General features: G+C 43.5%; 1 protein-coding gene across 5 annotated transcripts in view; it reads left to right on the top strand.

The window, feature by feature from the left end:
- LOC124563471 (inter-alpha-trypsin inhibitor heavy chain H4-like) overlaps positions 1–18,764 on the top strand; it is a 213,317-nt gene that overhangs the window by 2,988 nt on the left and 191,565 nt on the right. For all 5 annotated transcript variants that reach the window (XM_047130978.1, XM_047130977.1, XM_047130973.1 and 2 more), the window contains exon 2: positions 17,928–18,094. In XM_047130978.1, the coding sequence (XP_046986934.1) occupies positions 17,928–18,094 (167 nt within the window). The remainder of the gene's footprint in view (positions 1–17,927; positions 18,095–18,764) is intronic.

Here is an 18,764-nt window from a genome sequence, read left to right as displayed (position 1 = left end):
ATTCGCCACTTGAGAAATACGTGAATGAAATAACTATCTCTTGTCAAAATATTCCATTCGCTACAGCGAAACGGTTGACCTAAACTTGTTGCCACACGAAATGATGTAAATACTTTAGCTGACTTCATTAACCACTGCGAAATACGGGCACACCTTAACGATGGAATGTGAAATACATACTCAGACTGCGCCTCGATAATACGGCACTGCTTTATGCCGTCCGATAAAGACCCAGAAGATGGCTCGGCAAGGTGTTTACAGTTATTAAAACGCTTACTGCTTCCTTTATGAAGTCGGCACCTGATGAATCTTTGCTCCATGTCGATCTGAAGTTTCTTTTCTTAGCTGGATGGCCATTTTAATGGTAAGAAATTGAACTGGGGGGGGGGGGGGGGGGGGGGGGGTGTCATCAGTCTAGAAATCAAGTGCGCTCTGCTCGTTTGTTGTATTACAGCAATATTTGTGCCCAGTTTCGCTACCACGTAAAATGATACGCAGATTTCTCGATGTATCGACCGGTGGTGGTCAATTCAGGGAGCTGATTCGATTCAACTCTGGCTCTCCTGCCAGTGTTCGGAACACTGTCTATGCAGAGTGGGGCAGATAAGACAAGTCTTCCCAAACATATTCAGAGGAGTAGATTTATCGAGATGCGGTTATCGCTAAGTTGTGGAGCACTGTCTGACGCAAATTGATAATTTTCAGCATCTCAACTTGCCGAACCAAGTCACCGACATTTTTTTTAATTATATACTTTTTCCTTGGAACTGGAAAGCACCTTTGAAGTGGACAAGGACGTAACATGGAAAGTGACCAAACGGTAAGAAGACAACAGAGCCTCCAACCTCTGTCCTGTTGTCAGCGACTGCTACGGTCGCAGGTTTGAATCCTGCCTCGGGCATGGATGTGTGTGATGTCCTTAGGTTAGTTAGATTTAAGTAGTTCTAAGTTCTAGGGGACTGATGACCTCAGATGTTAAGTCCCATAGGGCTCAGAGCCATTTGAACCTCTTGTCAGGAGAAGAGGTTCCACAAACGTGTGCGCCCTTATACCAAATGCAAGAAAACCCGTAGCTCAGGCACGGTTCATGTGTCTATCATTGTCACTGTCATTAAGGGCTGGAAATATTGATCCTGAGCATTCATACTTGATATAAAACCGTTACGGACACAAGATTCTTGTCGTTGAGTTTCGTCTGGACTAATCGAAGCACAATCCTTGTTACATGGTATTAATAATGTATTCTTTGTAGATTTCTTATTTAAGTTTGCTTACAAACAACAGTTCAGATGTGCTTTGATGGATGAGCGTGTAGGCCATTTTGTGTTTCCCGAACGACCGATTACAAACTCCAGTGTTCTGTACAGGACTGTAATTCTGCGAGAACGATGTGGGTTACCTTCTGTTCAGTGCTGTGTCTTTCAGGATATCTGTTAAGAATTGTAGATTCTTGCGGATGTTTAATGTCCCTTCAATGAGTGAGGAACCAATAAAACCGTTCCTGCCGCCCGTTGTGGTCGAGCGCTTCTAGGCGCTTCAGTCCGGAACCGCGCTGCTGCTACGGTCGCAGATTCTAATTCTGCCTCGGGCATGGGTGTGTGTGATGTCCTTAGGTTAGTTAGGTTTAAGTAGTTCTAAGTCTAGGGACTGATGAAAAATGGCTCTGAGCACTATGGGACTCAACTTCTGAGGTCATCAGTCCCCTATAACTTAGAACTACTTAAACCTAACTAACCTAGAGACATCACCCACATCCATGCCTGAGGCAGGATTCGAACCTGCGACCGTAGCGGTCCCGCGGATCCAGACGGTAGTGCCTAGAACTGCACGGCCACACAGGCCGGCTGGGACTGATGACCAAAGATGTCCTGTAGTACTCCGAGCCACTTTAACCATTTTTTGAAACCGTTCCTAAGAAGCCTGCACTAAACGTCGACCAACCTAGGTTTGTACCCTTCTCTCAACCAGAGTTCTCCTTCAAGTCATCATTAGTGAGTGTGGCGAGGACTGATTCGCCCATAGTTTATAAATGACGTCCCATCTGTAAACACGAGCTTGCACAGAAATGCTGCACCACTTTGCAGTTTTTGTAGACAAAATTCGCCGAAATTTGGTAGAAGTTACTACCTTGAACGTGTTGATGGACCCAAAAGTGGAAAAGATTAAGTTAGATGATCCCACTTGTATACTGAAGCGATATGTGATTGTGCCTTATCGTTGCTAGAATAGTTTCCCCGTTAGCTGCTCTTCCTTTTCTGTGTCGTATTTTGTTGTCCGCCCATCTAGTTTCTACATATTTTTATAATAATGTTTGTAAAGACAGGTCGTAAGGGCTTAAGGTCACATCAAGATACTTTACAGGAAACAAAAGCATCACTGCTCTGTTTTCCGGCATTTAACCCAAACGAAAATCATATCCACCTCATATACATTGTGAAAGAATGTCTCCACGAGTAAGTTATCTGATCGCTACAACAGGATGGTACAGAATGAGGGACTTCGAGACTATTGGTAAAAACACGTACCGCACCTGAGTTACAGGATACAACAGGCAGCTTACATGGAACGTTTTCTGGTGACTGTCGAACATTGGATTGCGGTGCTGTTTCATTGTTTCTACGCAATCGAAGTTCGAAACATGTCATGCCATAGAAGTCCACTTCGAAGGATTTTTCGAACGTCATAGCAAAAAGCTTACAAGAAGAGAAAACAGTGTCGTAATTCGGCTCCTATAAGCGCTAAAAATTACTCGTGTACATCGAACGGGGTACACTCAGCCTCGTGAAGCCAAGAGCGAAAGACATATTGAATAAAGAAGCAGAGGTATCACCAAGATTCACCTACTGGCAATAGCGGATGGAGGAACTGGGGACACGTTGATCAAGATCACCATAGATCTTGTATTGCCTTGCAGGCAGCAGTCGCCTAGTCGGAACAAGTCTAATGCGTAATCTGTGAGGTGTTTACATCAGAATATCCCCCCCCCCCCCTTGCCCCTCGTCCGATATAATTTAGCGAAACCACATATCACTTTATTTGTTCCTCCTTGATAGATTTTGGAAGGCATGTCACAGCTGCTTCGCCCTTAAACTACATCAAGAATTACAAAACATTTTATATCCCGGGCAGCCAAAGTCGTGGAAATACATTGTGTTAAATGAGGAATCGTGACAGCTGTTAAATAATCCTTTATTGATCGGTTCCGCAGTTTGTAGCTGCATCCTCAGGTACATACAATGAAGCGCTAAACAAACTGGTATAGGCATGCGCATTCAAACACACAGATATGTAAACAGCATAGGACGGCGCTGCGGTCGGAAACACCCGTATAAGACAGCAAGTGTCTGGCGTAGTTACTAGATCGTTTACTGCTTCTAAAATGGCAGGCTATGAAGAGTTAAGTGAGTTTGAACGTGGTGTTATAGTCGGTGCACGAGCGATGGCACACAACAAATCCGAGGTAACGATGAAGTGGGGATTTTCCCGTATGACCATTTCACGAGTATACCGTGAACATCAGGAATCCGGTAAAACATCAAATATCCGGCATCTCTGCAGCTGGTCAAAGATCCTACAAGAACGGGACCAACGACGACTGAAGAGTATCGTTCAACGTGACAGAAGTGCAACACTTCCGCAAATTGCGTCAGATTTCAATGCTGGGCCATCGACAAGTGTCAGTGTGCGAACCATTCAATGAAACATAGTCGATACGGTTTTTCGGTGCCGGAGGCCCACTCGTGTACCTTGGATGACTGCACGACACGAAGCTTTACGCATCGCCTGGGCACGTCAACACCGACGTTGGACTGTTGATGTCTGGGAACGTGTTGCCTGGTCGGATGAGTCTCAAAAATGGCTCTGAGCACTATGGGACTTAACATCTATGGTCATCAGTCCCCTAGAACTTAGAACTACTTAAACCTAACTAACCTAAGGACATCACACACATCCATGCCCGAGGCAGGATTCGAACCTGCGACCGTAGCAGTCGCGCGGTTCCGGACTGAGCGCCTTAACCGCTAGACCACCGCGGCCGGCGGATGAGTCTCGTTTCAAATTGTATCGAGAGGATGGACGTGTACGGGTATGGAGACAACCTCATGAAACCATGGACCAGGCACGTTTATAGGGGGCTATTCAAGCTGGTGGAGGCACTGTAATGGTGTGGAGCGTGTGCAGTTGGAGTGATATGGGACTCCTGATACGCCTCTGGCAGGTGACCAATACGTAAACATCCTGTCTGATCAAATGCATCTATTCATCTGAATTGCGCATCCCGACGGAGCTGAGCGATTCCAGCGGGTCAATGTGACATCCCACACGTCCAAAATTGCTACAGAGTGACTCCAGGAACACTCTTCTGAGATTAAACACTTCCGCCCGCACCAAACTCCCCTGACATTAACAGTATTGAGCATATCTGGGATGCCTTGCAACGTCCTGTTCAAACGTGATCTCCAACGCCTCGCCCTCTACGGATTTATGGACGCCCTGCAGGATTCATGGTGTCATTTCCCTCCAGCACTACTTCAGACATTAGTCAAGTCCACGCAACGTCATGTTGCGGCACTTCTGCATCCTCGCGGGGGCCCTAGCTCTTTATTGTATATAAAGGGTGTCTCAGAATGTGGCGACAAACTTTAACTGTACTTGAGAAACAAAACGAGAATGGTAACCTGTGTTCAGAAACGTCACAAAACTACGCTACAGAGCGTCGAAGCAATATACGCCGGCAAAATCCAGATCAGGATTAAATGGACGCCACTACATCCTGAGTTTTATTTCATTTGACTGATAATACTGGATCGTCCTTTAACCCTGTTCTGAATCCTCTATGAATTGATTATATAGACTAGAGGATGCAGCTATAAGTTGCGAAAGCTGTAGTTTCAATAAATGATTGTTTAACAGCTTCTGCGGTTCATCATTTAGCAAGATGCACACAAGGAATGATGTCTAACGTACCGCCAACTACATGATCATTAGAAAGGGAGCAGAAGATCGGTTTTGACAGGGATGTAGAACGAATAGGTCGAACTCTTTCCAAACAAAGCATCATGTCATTTATGTTAAGCGATTTAGGGAAACTACGGGAAGAACTTAGTTCTGTACGTCAGAATGTGTATTCGAAGTGGGGTTTCTCAGGGACGCTGGTTCTGTGCCATCTCATTTGTTTCGGCACTGTTTAAGGCGTCATGTTAAATCACAGTTAATCATGTTTCACATGAAATGACTGGCTTGGTAAATAAAATCTGATACACTTTGTGTTAATTCTTCGCCATTTTGTAAGTTTAACCAGAACGGTATTAGGGGTGGAAGCAATGCGGTACCTTTCGTGAAATTCCGAAGGTGTCTTGGAAGTCTGAAGCTTATTGTCCTGTCAAATGGTTCAAATGGCTCTGAGCACTATGGGCTTTAACATCTGTGGTCATCAGTCCCCTAGAACTTAGAACTACTTAAACCTAATTAACCTAAGGACAACACATACATCCATGGCCTAGGCAGGGTTCGAACCTGCGACCTTAGCAGTCGCGCGGATCCGAACTGAGCGCCTAGAACCGCTCGGCTACCACGGCCGGATATTGTCCTGTCCGCAACAAATTTATTAAGGACGGAGCTTCAACGTCGGAGAAAACCTAATTCGACTTCAGCTTCAGCAAACGCAAGGGAAACCCAAATCTGAATCGCTTGCCAAGGATTAAGCTAGAGCCTCCTCCCGAGCATACATTACCCACAGCATGTCCTCGCTCCGCTTAAAGAAATATCTTAATATAGAGGGATGTGCGGAAAATCCGTAGGAGTGTCACTGTTTATTTATTGGTTTGTATGGTACTGAATTCAATTTAAATAGTACCACCATCAAGTAAAAATGAAGGCTATTATCTTCGTAATGTAAGCAAACTAGATTGTGAAGATTATTTAAAGATATTTCTATATGTTCCTCTTGCTAGGACATTCACAACTGTTTTATAGATCATTCACGATTGATAACATCTGCATATAATTGTATTAAATTTCATTTTCAAATGAAGTAAAGCACAGGCAGGTTTCAGAGCAACAGTCTTCTCTTCAGGTGCAACTGAAAAATTACAAGTGACCAAGTTATATTTCACTCATGTGTCACTCTATTGTTTTTACCCTCTACACTCCCTTTACTACCATGGAATTCATTCCCTGATGTCTTAAAAGATGTGATATCATCCTCTCCCTTCTTCCTGTCAGTATGAAATTAACTCGGAACGACAATACAGGGTTCTTTAATCTGGAAAGGGTTTTTGTAATTCGTCGTCCTACTACAGAGCAGCTCATCGCGGCCAGTTATCGGCTGACTTATGTTCCGCTTGTTGTCATCTCGTTTGGCAACAGCCACGGCTCTCAGAGGAGGAAGCTATACAGCCTAATCAAGGTGAAATACCCTGAGAGGCTGACTCCTTGCGCACTGCTGTGTCCCCGCGGCAGCGACAGCAATACCACACGTCAGTTTGCCGTTGTAGCGTAGTTATTAGACCGTGATACTCCTCCTGAATGTATCCTGTAGAAAATGCGGCTGCATCCGCTACTGTAGCATGCAAGGGTCGTCTGGCAAACAGCCATATCTGCCGCCTACAGCGTATGCAGAAGCACAAGGGCCACGAGATTTCCCAAGCACGCAGGTCCTTCAGCTATTCGGGGTACGCAAGGTTATCAGAACAACGGGAACACCCGCGTGGAGATGAGCAATACAGCGTCGGACAATCCTTGGTCGCGTGATACCATGGTCTTTCCCGCCTGTATCTATATGAAATTTACGCATGAATGCCTGATAGATACGCGTGTGATTTTGCGAACACGTACAGAAGTGCCCTTTACCCTGTAACTGACAAGTATTCTGTAGGCTTAGGCCTTCGTTTTACCTTAAGAAATTCGCACTAATGTGCAACTATAAGTAATATCCCCAATTACATAAGGGTTTATTAGGTACAGAGCGCAATGCAGCGTAAGCAAATGAAGCGCTAACCACATCCCACACTAGATATAAGAGTTTCAAAAGTTATGTAATGTACAGTATTACCTCAGTTGACTGCATCTCATCATTTCTATAGATTCATTAAAGTAGTTTATTTTATGCCGTATAAAAGGGCAGAGACGGTATAAAATTCTGTCAATATCAAACAATGGAAAATCCAGGATGAAATAATGCAATATTATGAAAATGGTAGTTTGTTACTCATCATATAATGGAGAAGTTGAGTAGCAGATAGGAAGTTAAATAGCAGATAGATTAAAAGGGTAGTTTGTTACTCATCATATAGCGGAGAAGTTGAGTAGCAGATAGGAATAACAAAAAAACTGTCAAACAAGTAAGCTTTCGTACACTCACGCAAACGTTACTCACACCCACACATACACACACACACACACACACACATACACACACACACATGACCAGTCTCTGGCTGCCTCGGCATAAGAAGAGGCGACAGAAAAAAAAAACGAATAAACAGACAGGGCAATTAACAGGTGTTTTGCACGTGATAGAGATATTTTTCTTCAAAATCATTTAGATGGGACCCATCACGAATTCAAGTGGTTCATCTCAGAGTAGCACCTACAGCCTATGTCCTGAGTTATTTGCTGGATGTATTCCAATCTCTATCTTCCTCTATTGTTTTTACCCTCTACAGCTCCCTCTACTACTATGAAACACATTCTCTGAGGTCTTAAAAGATGTGATATCATCCTCTCCCTTCTTCCTGTCAGTGTTTTCCATATATTCCTTTCCTTGTCGATTCTATGGAGAATCTCTTCGTTCCTTACCTTATCAGTCCATCCAGTTTTCAACATTCTGTAGCACCACATCTCAAATGTTTCGACTCTCACATGTTCCAGTTTTCCTACAGTCCGTATCTCACTACCATACAACGCTGTACTCAAAACTTACATTCTTATAAATTTCTTCCTCAAATTAAAACCTTTGTTTCATACTATCAGACTTCTCTTGGCCAGAACTGCCCATTTTGCCAGTGTTAGTCTCCTTTTATGTCCTCCGTTCTAGGTCCGTCATTCAATGTGTTACTACCTAGATGTTCCACTACCACACAATGCTGTGTTCCAAACGTACATTCGCAGAAATTTCTTCCTCAATACAAGGCCAATGTTTGATACTAACAGACTACTCTTGATTCCTCGACTTGCGCCATAGGGTGGTGGGGTTTCGGGTTCCGCTGGATAGGTCAGGAGTCCACTACACGCAACAAGCGGCTACACGGGTAGCAGGGGTTGTGTGGCGTGGGCTGGGCGGTTTTTTAGGTTAGATGGCCTTGGGCAAGTACAGAAAGGGCAACAGCCTCAACGGGTGTGGGGCAAAGTCAGGACATGCGGGGACCAAGCAGCAATCGGTATTGTAATTGTCAACTGTCGAAGCTGCGTTGGTAAAGTACCGGAACTTCAAGCGCTGATAGAAAGCACCGAAGCTGAAATCGTTATAGGTACAGAAAGCTGGCTTAAGCCAGAGATAAATTCTGCCGAAATTTTTACAAAGGTACAGACGGTGTTTAGAAAGGATAGATTGCATGCAACCGGTGGTGGAGTGTTCGTCGCTGTTAGTAGTAGTTTATCCTGTAGTGAAGTAGAAGTGGATAGTTCCTGTGAATTATTATGGGTGGAGGTTACACTAAACAACCGAACTAGGTTAATAATTGGCTCCTTTTACCGACCTCCCGACTCAGCAGCATTAGTGGCAGAACAACTGAGAGAAAATTTGGAATACATTTCACATAAATTTACTCAGCATGTTATAGTCTTAGGTGGAGATTTCAATTTACCAGATATAGACTGGGACACTCAGATGTTTAGGACGGGTGGTAGGGACAGAGCATCGAGTGACATTATACTGAGTGCACTATCCGAAAATTACCTCGAGCAATTAAACAGAGAACCGACTCGTGGAGATAACATCTTGGACCTACTGATAACAAACAGACCCGAACTTTTCGACTCTGTATGTACAGAACAGGGAATCAGTGATCATAAGGCCGTTGCAGCATCCCTGAATATGGAAGTTGATAGGAATATAAAAAAAGGGAGGAAGGTTTATCTGTTTAGCAAGAGTAATAGAAGGCAGATTTCAGACTACCTAACAGATCAAAACGAAAATTTCTGTTCCGACACTGACAATGTTGAGTGTTTATGGAAAAAGTTCAAGGCAATCGTAAAATGCGTTTTAGACAGGTACGTGCCGAGTAAAACTGTGAGGGACGGGAAAAACCCACCGTGGTACAACAACAAAGTTAGGAAACTACTGCGAAACCAAAGAGAGCTCCACTCCAAGTTTAAACGCAGCCAAAACCTCTCAGACAAACAGAAGCTAAACGATGTCAAAGTTAGCGTAAGGAGGGCTATGCGTGAAGCGTTCATTGAATTCGAAAGTAAAATTCTATGTACCGACTTGACAGAAAATCCTAGGAAGTTCTGGTCTTACGTTAAATCAGTAAGTGGCTCGAAACAGCATATCCAGACACTACGGGATGATGATGGCATTGAAACAGAGGATGACACGCGTAAAGCTGAAATACTAAACACCTTTTTCCAAAGCTGTTTCACAGAGGAAGACCGCACTGCAGTTCCTTCTCTAAATCCTCGCACAAACGAAAAAATGGCTGACATCGAAATAAGTGTCCAAGGAATAGAAAAGCAACTGGAATCACTCAATAGAGGAAAGTCCACTGGACCTGACGGGATACCAATTCGATTCTACACAGAGTACGCGAAAGAACTTGCCCCCCTTCTAACAGCCGTGTACCGCAAGTCTCTAGAGGAACGGAGGGTTCCAAATGATTGGAAAAGAGCACAGATAGTCCCAGTCTTCAAGAAGGGTCGTCGAGCAGATGCGCAAAACTATAGACCTATATCTCTTACGTCGATCTCTTGTAGAATTTTAGAACATGTTTTTTGCTCGCGTATCATGTCATTTCTGGAAACCCAGAATCTACTATGTAGGAATCAACATGGATTCCGGAAACAGCGATCGTGTGAGACCCAACTCGCCTTATTTGTTCATGAGACCCAGAAAATATTAGATACAGGCTCCCAGGTAGATGCTATTTTTCTTGACTTCCGGAAGGCGTTCGATACAGTTCCGCACTGTCGCCTGATAAACAAAGTAAGAGCCTACGGAATATCAGACCAGCTGTGTGGCTGGATTGAAGAGTTTTTAGCAAACAGAACACAGCATGTTGTTATCAATGGAGAGACGTCTACAGACGTTAAAGTAACCTCTGGCGTGCCACAGGGGAGTGTTATGGGACCATTGCTTTTCACAATATATATAAATGACTTAGTAGATAGTGTCGGAAGTTCCATGCGGCTTTTCGCGGATGATGCTGTAGTATACAGAGAAGTTGCTGCATTAGAAAATTGTAGCGAAATACAGGAAGATCTGCAGCGGATAGGCACTTGGTGCAGGGAGTGGCAACTGACCCTTAACATAGACAAATGTAATGTATTGCGAATACATAGAAAGAAGGATCCTTTATTGTATGATTATATGATAGCGGAACAAACACTGGTAGCAGTTACTTCTGTAAAATATCTGGGAGTATGCGTACGGAACGATTTGAAGTGGAATGATCATATAAAATTAATTGTTGGTAAGGCAGGTACCAGGTTGAGATTCATTGGGAGAGTGCTTAGAAAATGTAGTCCATCAACAAAGGAGGTGGCTTACAAAACACTCGTTCGACCTATACTTGAGTATTGCTCATCAGTGTGGGATCCGTACCAGGTCGGGTTGACGGAGGAGATAGAAAAGATCCAAAGAAGAGCGGCGCGTTTCGTCACCGGGTTATTTGGTAACCGTGATAGCGTTACGGAGATGTTTAATAAACTCAAGTGGCAGACTCTGCAAGAGAGGCGCTCTGCATCGCGGTGTAGCTTGCTGTCCAGGTTTCGAGAGGGTGCGTTTCTGGATGAGGTATCGAATATATTGCTTCCCCCTACTTATACCTCCCGAGGAGATCACGAATGTAAAATTAGAGAGATTAGAGCGCGCACGGAGGCTTTCAGACAGTCGTTCTTCCCGCGAACCATACGCGACTGGAACAGGAAAGGGAGGTAATGACAGTGGCACGTAAAGTGCCCTCCGCCACACACCGTTGGGTGGCTTGCGGAGTATCAATGTAGATGTAGATGTAGATGTAGATCGGGAATGCCCTTTTTGCCAATGCTAGTCTACTTTTTTCGCCCTCCTTGTTCCGTTCATCATGGATTATTTTGCTGCCAAGACAGCAGAATTCCTTAACTACGTCTATTTTGTGTTCCCCAATTCCGACATTAAGTTTCTCGGTATTCTTATTTCTGATGCTTCTCGTTACTTTCGTCTTTTTCGATTTACTCTCAATCCATGTTCTTTACTCATTATATTGTCCATCCTATTCAACAGATCCTGTAATTCTTCTTCACTTTCACTGCGAATGAGAACGTCACCAGGGAATCTTATCACTGATATCCTTTAACCTTAAATTTTAATCCCACTCTTGAAGCTTTCTTTTATTTCGGACAGTGCTTCTTCGATGTAAAGATTGAACAGTAAGGGCGAAAGACTACATTCCTGTCTCACGCTCTTTTTAATTTTAGTCAGTGCCTTCTACAGATCTCTCACCTATTGAAAACATGCTGATGAGCGATATTTAGTCCATCCGCTTAATAGCAGGTGCTCCACCTTTGGAATGCAATACAGTACCGACCCTACGTGACACGAGTTCGACAAGTTCTTAATAGGTTTCTTCAGGTATATGACACCTGATGTCAATTGACAGATCGGGCAGTTCTAGTAAGCCAGTGGTTTGTGAGACGCTGCTCTTGTACCCATTATGTCCCAGACGAGTTCCATAGGATTCAGGTCAGTCGATTTTGGTATCCAAGCTGTCAATCTGAGTTGACACTCATGCTCCTCGAACCACAGTACGGTTCTGGCTTTGCGACACGGATAATTATCGTTTTGAAAGTTGACACCGCTGAAAGTGAAGACATCAGCCATGTTGGAATGAAGATGGTGCGCAATAATGTTTACGTGGTCCACAACTGTTCTGGTGCCTTCAACTATTGTCACTGGTACAATGGAGGTCCATACTAATGTCCCCCATAGCATAATATCGTGCCTATCTTCCTGCGTCCATTGTGTGGCGCTCGTTTTAAGCAAACGTTCGTCTAGATGATGGCAGTTACGGACATGACAACTGATCTTTTATAACAAGAAACGTGATTGATTTAAGCAACTAACATGTGTCCGTTGGCCCACAGTCAAATTAGATATTCCCATTGTCAGTGCAATTAATCATTACTGACTACATATACATAAAATGCCAAATGGAGACAAATTATTAAAAAACGATCCCCGAGAGGATAAGGAGCCAAAAATATGTGTTGTTACAGTGTCTGCACGTCCGTTATGGCCTCTGCAAGCACGACGTCTTTTAGGTATCCCCACAGGCCATGCGACTGTACCACCTCATATGACCCATCGTCCAGAGATATCTTTGCATGGGAACGTGGAAGTGAGATAGAGCACCATCATGTAGCAGCCACATTACACTTTGCACTAGCAAAGTCATTTGTTCCAGCAGGTGAGGTATAGTCATGACCAGGAACAAATATATTTGGTCTGTGAGGTGTTCTAGAAGGCTGACTTGTTACACGAGATGGTCGCCAACGATACCTGCCCATACATAAAGGCTGAATTGTTACTGCTGGTTCACTACCATCATACCTTGAGGATCTCTGTGCTGCATAGGTGAGTAATTTAAGGTCGACGATACCGCCCCTCATACAGGTAGCCTCATCTGCGAATAGGATGGGTGACAGAAACCCCAGCACCATGGTGGCCTGTGCAAAAACCAAGTGACAAAAGTGTCACTGTGTAGGCAAATTCATGGGTATTACGGCATGCACGGGTTGTAAGTGATACGGTTGGCAGCAGTTGTCGCAGACAATGTGACACATTCTCCCCTTGGTTGCTCTGTGTTTTCGGGCCATCTGCCTTGTGCTGACCCTGGACTCTGTTCCTTAGTAAAGTCAGCCAGAGCGTGTAAAACTTCACGCATACATCGTGTGCTGCAAACATACAGCCCAGGGCTGTGTCTGACTCGGCACTACTCGGTAAGTCTCGGCTTTGCTCGGTTCTCCTTGGAAATAATAACTACAGCGCGACATTTCACTTGGCGTGCTATCCAGCAATTTTTCTTGCGACATTTGGTGCGGCATTTTCCGGTCGGCACGACATTTTTCAATTCGGTAGAATATTAGTATAAGCGCTGTTTATCCTTCGTTATTCGTTCGTGGAATGAAGGACATTCAGTAGTCAGTGGCTACTTGCACAAAAAGAGGCTATCTGGAATTACTGTCCTTTTTCGAAGACTAGGGTGGGACTCGTAATATCTATATTTCAGTCGAATAATCGAGGGTACCATAAATTTGCTAAATAGTGTCTATACAACAAAGCATTTAAAAGCTTAGTTAATGATGGAAAAAAATATTGTTTTATGTGTAGTTCTTCATTTGTATGGCCATAGTATCCGTAGTTGCTTTATAATTCTTGAGGGTATTTTGTGTTGTATAAGTAGACTAAAAAAAGGTTCATCAGTGTTAACATCAATCATTTATACATATCCTGTGAATTGACTTCTTTCATGTCGCATAAGAATCGTTCAAATGATCTATGGAACATGCAACTAACTAACTAAAAAACCCTGTTGAAAGAACATTTGCAACTGAACACTATACCAGAGGTTGAAAATACCGTTCCAGTTGTAAATTCCTTTATTATCACGACCGGTTTCGGGCTCTCATAAGCTCATCCTCAGTTGTGGAAACTGTGCTGTGGTCCCCGAGCGCCGCGGTGGACCTGTACTTAAGCCCATCCTCACCTGAGGATGACCTTATGAGAGCCCGAAACCGGTCGTGATAATAAAAGAAATTTACAACTGAAGCGTTATTTTCAACCTCTGGTAACTAAAAAAGATCAACAGACGATCTGACTGGATTCATTGTCGTGTACATCAAAATGCACTTTGTGACCAATTTGCGGGCATGCTGCACATAATGAAATTGGTGGTGTGAACAATAAATTTTCTGAAGTCACACTCGTTATTACGCCGTCAGTTTTCAACAGTTTTTGATTGAACTGAACAAAGATTATAGAGAGGTTATATGCTACTGCGACGTACCTAACTCAAAGGGGAGACATCGAACGATATTTCGATTTAAGGCTCGCTATTGTCGAATTTATGAAGCAGAAAACAGATTTAGAAGATCCAGAATAGATTGCTCACCTTTCACTTTAAGTAGACTTGACTGCCCACTGGCTTCCCTCTGTAACAGACTGCAAGGCGGAAGGCAGCTTATTTTGATTTTGTGGGGACTGTGAATGCATTTAAAGAGAATCTCATACTGTAGAAGGGATGACTTCTGGCAAAGAGCACCACCAGTTCCCCTGAGCCCAATGACGTTAAAGAAAACGAAAATTTAAGAACTAATTGTGGATATGAAAGAATTACTGGAACTGTTTTATAAACATTTTAAGAATACTACCAGTCTACCGCCTGTTTTTGAGCCGTTTTCGAGACCATTCGCTGTTTCAGCTGAATGCCCCGTTTTGCGTATGAAGATGGAACTGATCGATCTCCAGCGTAATACGCGTTTACAAGATAGATTATTTGCGCTGAAATTGTCCAGGAGTTCTGCAAAGTTTTCCTTGCGAACAGTTTCTATATCTACACAGCTGCAAAACTGATATCAATGTTTCAATCAACTTATGTGAATGAAGGGCGATTTTGGATATGAAATTGAATAAGTGGGGATTACATGGCAATATGGGTCATGAAAATCTGCGGAACTATCTGCTTTTGTTCAATTTCCAATAGTTTTCGGAAGAAATAAATTTTATTATATCGTCAGCGAACCAAAAATAATTAAATAATAGTGAAAGTTGGTTTTACTTCGGATGTATGTGGTTGAGCAGTATGAAATATGAAACCAAGCTTTTGAATACTCTCCATGTGACTGCACTGTGATCGAATGCTCAAAGTCCGCAGTTTCCTCGTCTTCTGGCTCAAACAGTACACGTGGTAGTGGGGGGAGTGTTCAGTCAGGCGAGAGAGACCTGCACGCACTCAGAGTTCTTGGCCATCCCTGTTCGACATCATTCAACACCTGTTCTCCCAAGACCACGCCACGCTCACTCTCCTTTCATTGTTACTCATTCTTGTTAACGAGCCTGTCTTAGACGAACAACAAAACACAGTTACCAGTAGTTTGTTGTGTAATTGCTGTCGGCACGCATACTTTTCCGGTACAGATATGATATCACCCACCCATTGCCAGTTACCTGTCAGTTTGTAAAGACCACGTTGTCCTGTTCCTGGCTGATATACCTGGCGATCGTCTCTCAGCGCTACACTACACAACTCACGTCCACATCAGAGAGGGCGACTTCAGCGGTGGTGCTGCTACTCCCTAGGGCTAATGTGTGGGCGCGGCACCATCAAGATCAACATTAATACCTCTTGAATGTGCAGCTAAAGCACTAGTACAGATTTCCACTTGTCTGATACATTCACATGTGTGCTTTCAATCATTGAGACCTAAGCTCAGAAAGATCTTTTGCCTCCATGTTCAAGTGATTGTACATCCCATGGAAAGCACTTCCGAGAATACGACAACGTGACCTTTATGTTCCTTATCCTCTCGGTAATGGTGAATGAATTACCAGTTCTGATTTAGCCATTATCAAAAATGGTTCAAATGGCTCTGAGCACTATGGGACTTAATTAACATCTGAGGTCATCAGTCCCCTAGAACTCAGAACTACTTAAACCTAACTAATCTAACGGCTTCACACACAGTCATGCCCGAGGCAGGATTCGAACCTGCGACCGTAGCGGTGCATCAACACATCCATGCCCCGGGCATGGATGTATGTGATGTCATTAAGTTAGTTAGGTTTAATTAGTTCTAAGTGACTGATGACCTCAGGATTTAAGTCGCATAGTGCTCAGAGCCATTTGAACCACACACACACACACACACACACACACATATATATATATATATATATATATATATATATATATATATATATAAGAAGCATCAAATGAAAACGGGACACCTGCCACAACGAGACCATGGAACGATTCCATTGAAAATTAATCAGCGTATGTGTTACGACATTTATCCCAGTGGGAGACGCGACGACCAATTCCTGTCTCCTAGAACGCGATCGGCCACCGACGTGTCCGCAACTGCACTTCCTTGTCCAGCTAAAACCGAGTCCACGAATGTATCTGTTCAAGTTCCCAGAGAAGTGAAAAACCACGCAGAGAAAGTTGCAAGGTGTCGCTGAAGCGTAGCCTTCGTCCGATTGGCAGTACGGAAGCGGGTGTTATCGTGCAAAAGGATGATTCCATCCAACAGCATTCCAACATCCAGAGAGCAACAGTAGAAACATCGAACAGCTCTCCCCCCCCCCCCCCCCCCACAGAAATCCAAAGTTGTTCACACAAGTTCCGGTAAGGTCGTGACGAACTCCTTCTTCGACTGCAGGGGATATCAGCCCTTTAATTTCCTTGAGAGTGGAACCACAATCAATTTGCAGCGCTATGAAGACGCGCCATAAAATCAAAAACGCCAAGGAATGCTGTCGGATGGACTAATCCTGTAAAACGATATTGCCCGCCCCCACACTCCAATCGGACGAAGACTCCGCTGCAGCGATTTGGTTCGCAGTTCCTTCTCAGTTCCTCATGCGACTGTTAGCAAATGGAATCATACTACACAAAATACTACTGAGGACTGGCCATAAGTTACACAATGTATTTCGAACTAGATGTATCTTACGTCTTCCATACTTTCCAAATGTCTTCAATTTTTCTTTTGTGCTTATTGTTGTAATCATATAGGTTTGGGATATGTCTGTAACTTTATTCCACGTATAGTATTTAATATTTGGTAAATGGTTCAAAGACATTGCTTTATAAATTGTGCTTCACCACCAAAAAACTAAATTACGAGGGGATATCAAAATGGGAAGCACAGGAGTAACAGCTCTGTTGTGTGCAACCCACTGTCAAGATTATTAGTGACTCGTTTCGTTAATGTGCCGAAGTAGTTTCATAAACAAAATTTGTACAATAGCTCTAAGATGTCTTCATGTGCTTTACCTGTTATTCTTCGACGATTTATAACGTCTTTCACGTCTGCAGAGCGAACTAGTCTAAAATATTGCTCTGTCATGTGGGGTTGCATAAAATGACATCGGTAGGGACAGCTGAATCATCCCGCATGTAGAGGGTGTTAGGGGCAGAAGTGGTGATATTTCTACTGATGACTGACGACAGTAGGCTCCACAAGCTTACATCTGTATTTACTTCATTTTCAGACTAATTATTATTATAGAAATTGCGAGTAGTATGTTTAAAGGTTGGTTAGCACTGCCAAGTATGCGTGGCACAATTAAGACATTGTCAGGGCGGCTGGTCAGTTTCGAAATGTGGACGTGTGGGCAAGGAACGAATAGTCTATACTGACAGGTGTAGTAGACTTAGTGGTGCAGTTACGATCATGCAGAACATCGGGTAGTAAATTATTTGATCTGTTTGCGGGAATACTGTTACAGACGCAGACAAAAAACAACACTGAAGTTGGTATATATTAAGTTACCAGTTACCACGATGTCTGCATCGGCCAGCACCGCTTCTCTATACAGCGTGATTTATGTGTGTGTGTGTGTGTGTGTGTGTGTGTGTGCGTGTGTGTGTGTGCGTGTGTGTGTGTGTTTGTCTGTGCGTGTGAAAGAGACAGAGAGAGAGAGAGAGAGAGAGAGAGAGAGAGAGAGAAAGTCAGACTGCGTAAAGCCACAAGACAACTTTCTCTTACTGATCCTTCTTTTCCAGGGAATTCAGCAACCGAAGGTGCACAGACTGCATGTGTTGTCCGAGGTCCGCAACCGTTATGCTAAAACACTGATTACCAGCAGGGTTGGCAACCCTGCGGATCAAGCACAGGAAATATCCTTCGATGCTGTGTTGCCTGAGAACGCCTTTATTTCCCGCTTTCTAATGTGAGTATGCAGCGATCAGATCAAATCCCAGAGAACATGTGCTGCAAGCATCTTTCTCACATTGCATTTTCTCTACTTTGAAGTCGATAAGCGATTACGAGATATCAATCAGATTTATTCGCATTATAAAGTAAAACTGAATTATTATTTTATAAGCTTAGAAAATACTTAGAGCTGTTTTCAGTACACTGGGTGTCTCTCCTAAGAGACACCGGAGCTTTTCCTCTGGTGTTTCCGCAAACAGCTGCACGTTCATCGCCGGCCCCTGTGACCGAGCGGTTCTAGGCGCTTCAGTCCGGAACCGCGCTGCTGCTGCGGTCGCAGGTTCGAATCCTGCCTCGGGCATGGATGGGTGTGATGTCCTTCGGTTGGTTAGGTTTACGTAGTTGTAAGTTTTAGGGGACTGATGACCTCAGATGTTAAGTCCCATAGTGCTTGTAGCCATTTAAACCATTTGCACGTTCATTTTCGTAACTTGTCAATTCAGCCAAAGCATATTGTTTATAGAGTATTTCGTGTACTATCAAATATCAAAAGAAAAGAATCGGTTCGTTTACCATTAGCAATAACAGATTTTTGAGTGAAATTTTACGTGCCTATTCAATAAAACGATCCGAAATTAGCCAAGGGCTATATTTGATTTAATGGTATGTGTTAACAGGAACAGCAA

The sequence above is a fragment of the Schistocerca americana genome, chromosome 1 (genome assembly GCF_021461395.2).
Source record: "Schistocerca americana isolate TAMUIC-IGC-003095 chromosome 1, iqSchAmer2.1, whole genome shotgun sequence".
In the NCBI taxonomy this organism is placed as follows: Eukaryota; Metazoa; Arthropoda; class Insecta; order Orthoptera; family Acrididae; genus Schistocerca; species Schistocerca americana.
The sequence above is the reverse complement of the archived record's forward strand: the minus strand, read 5'-3'. Positions and strand labels throughout refer to the sequence as shown.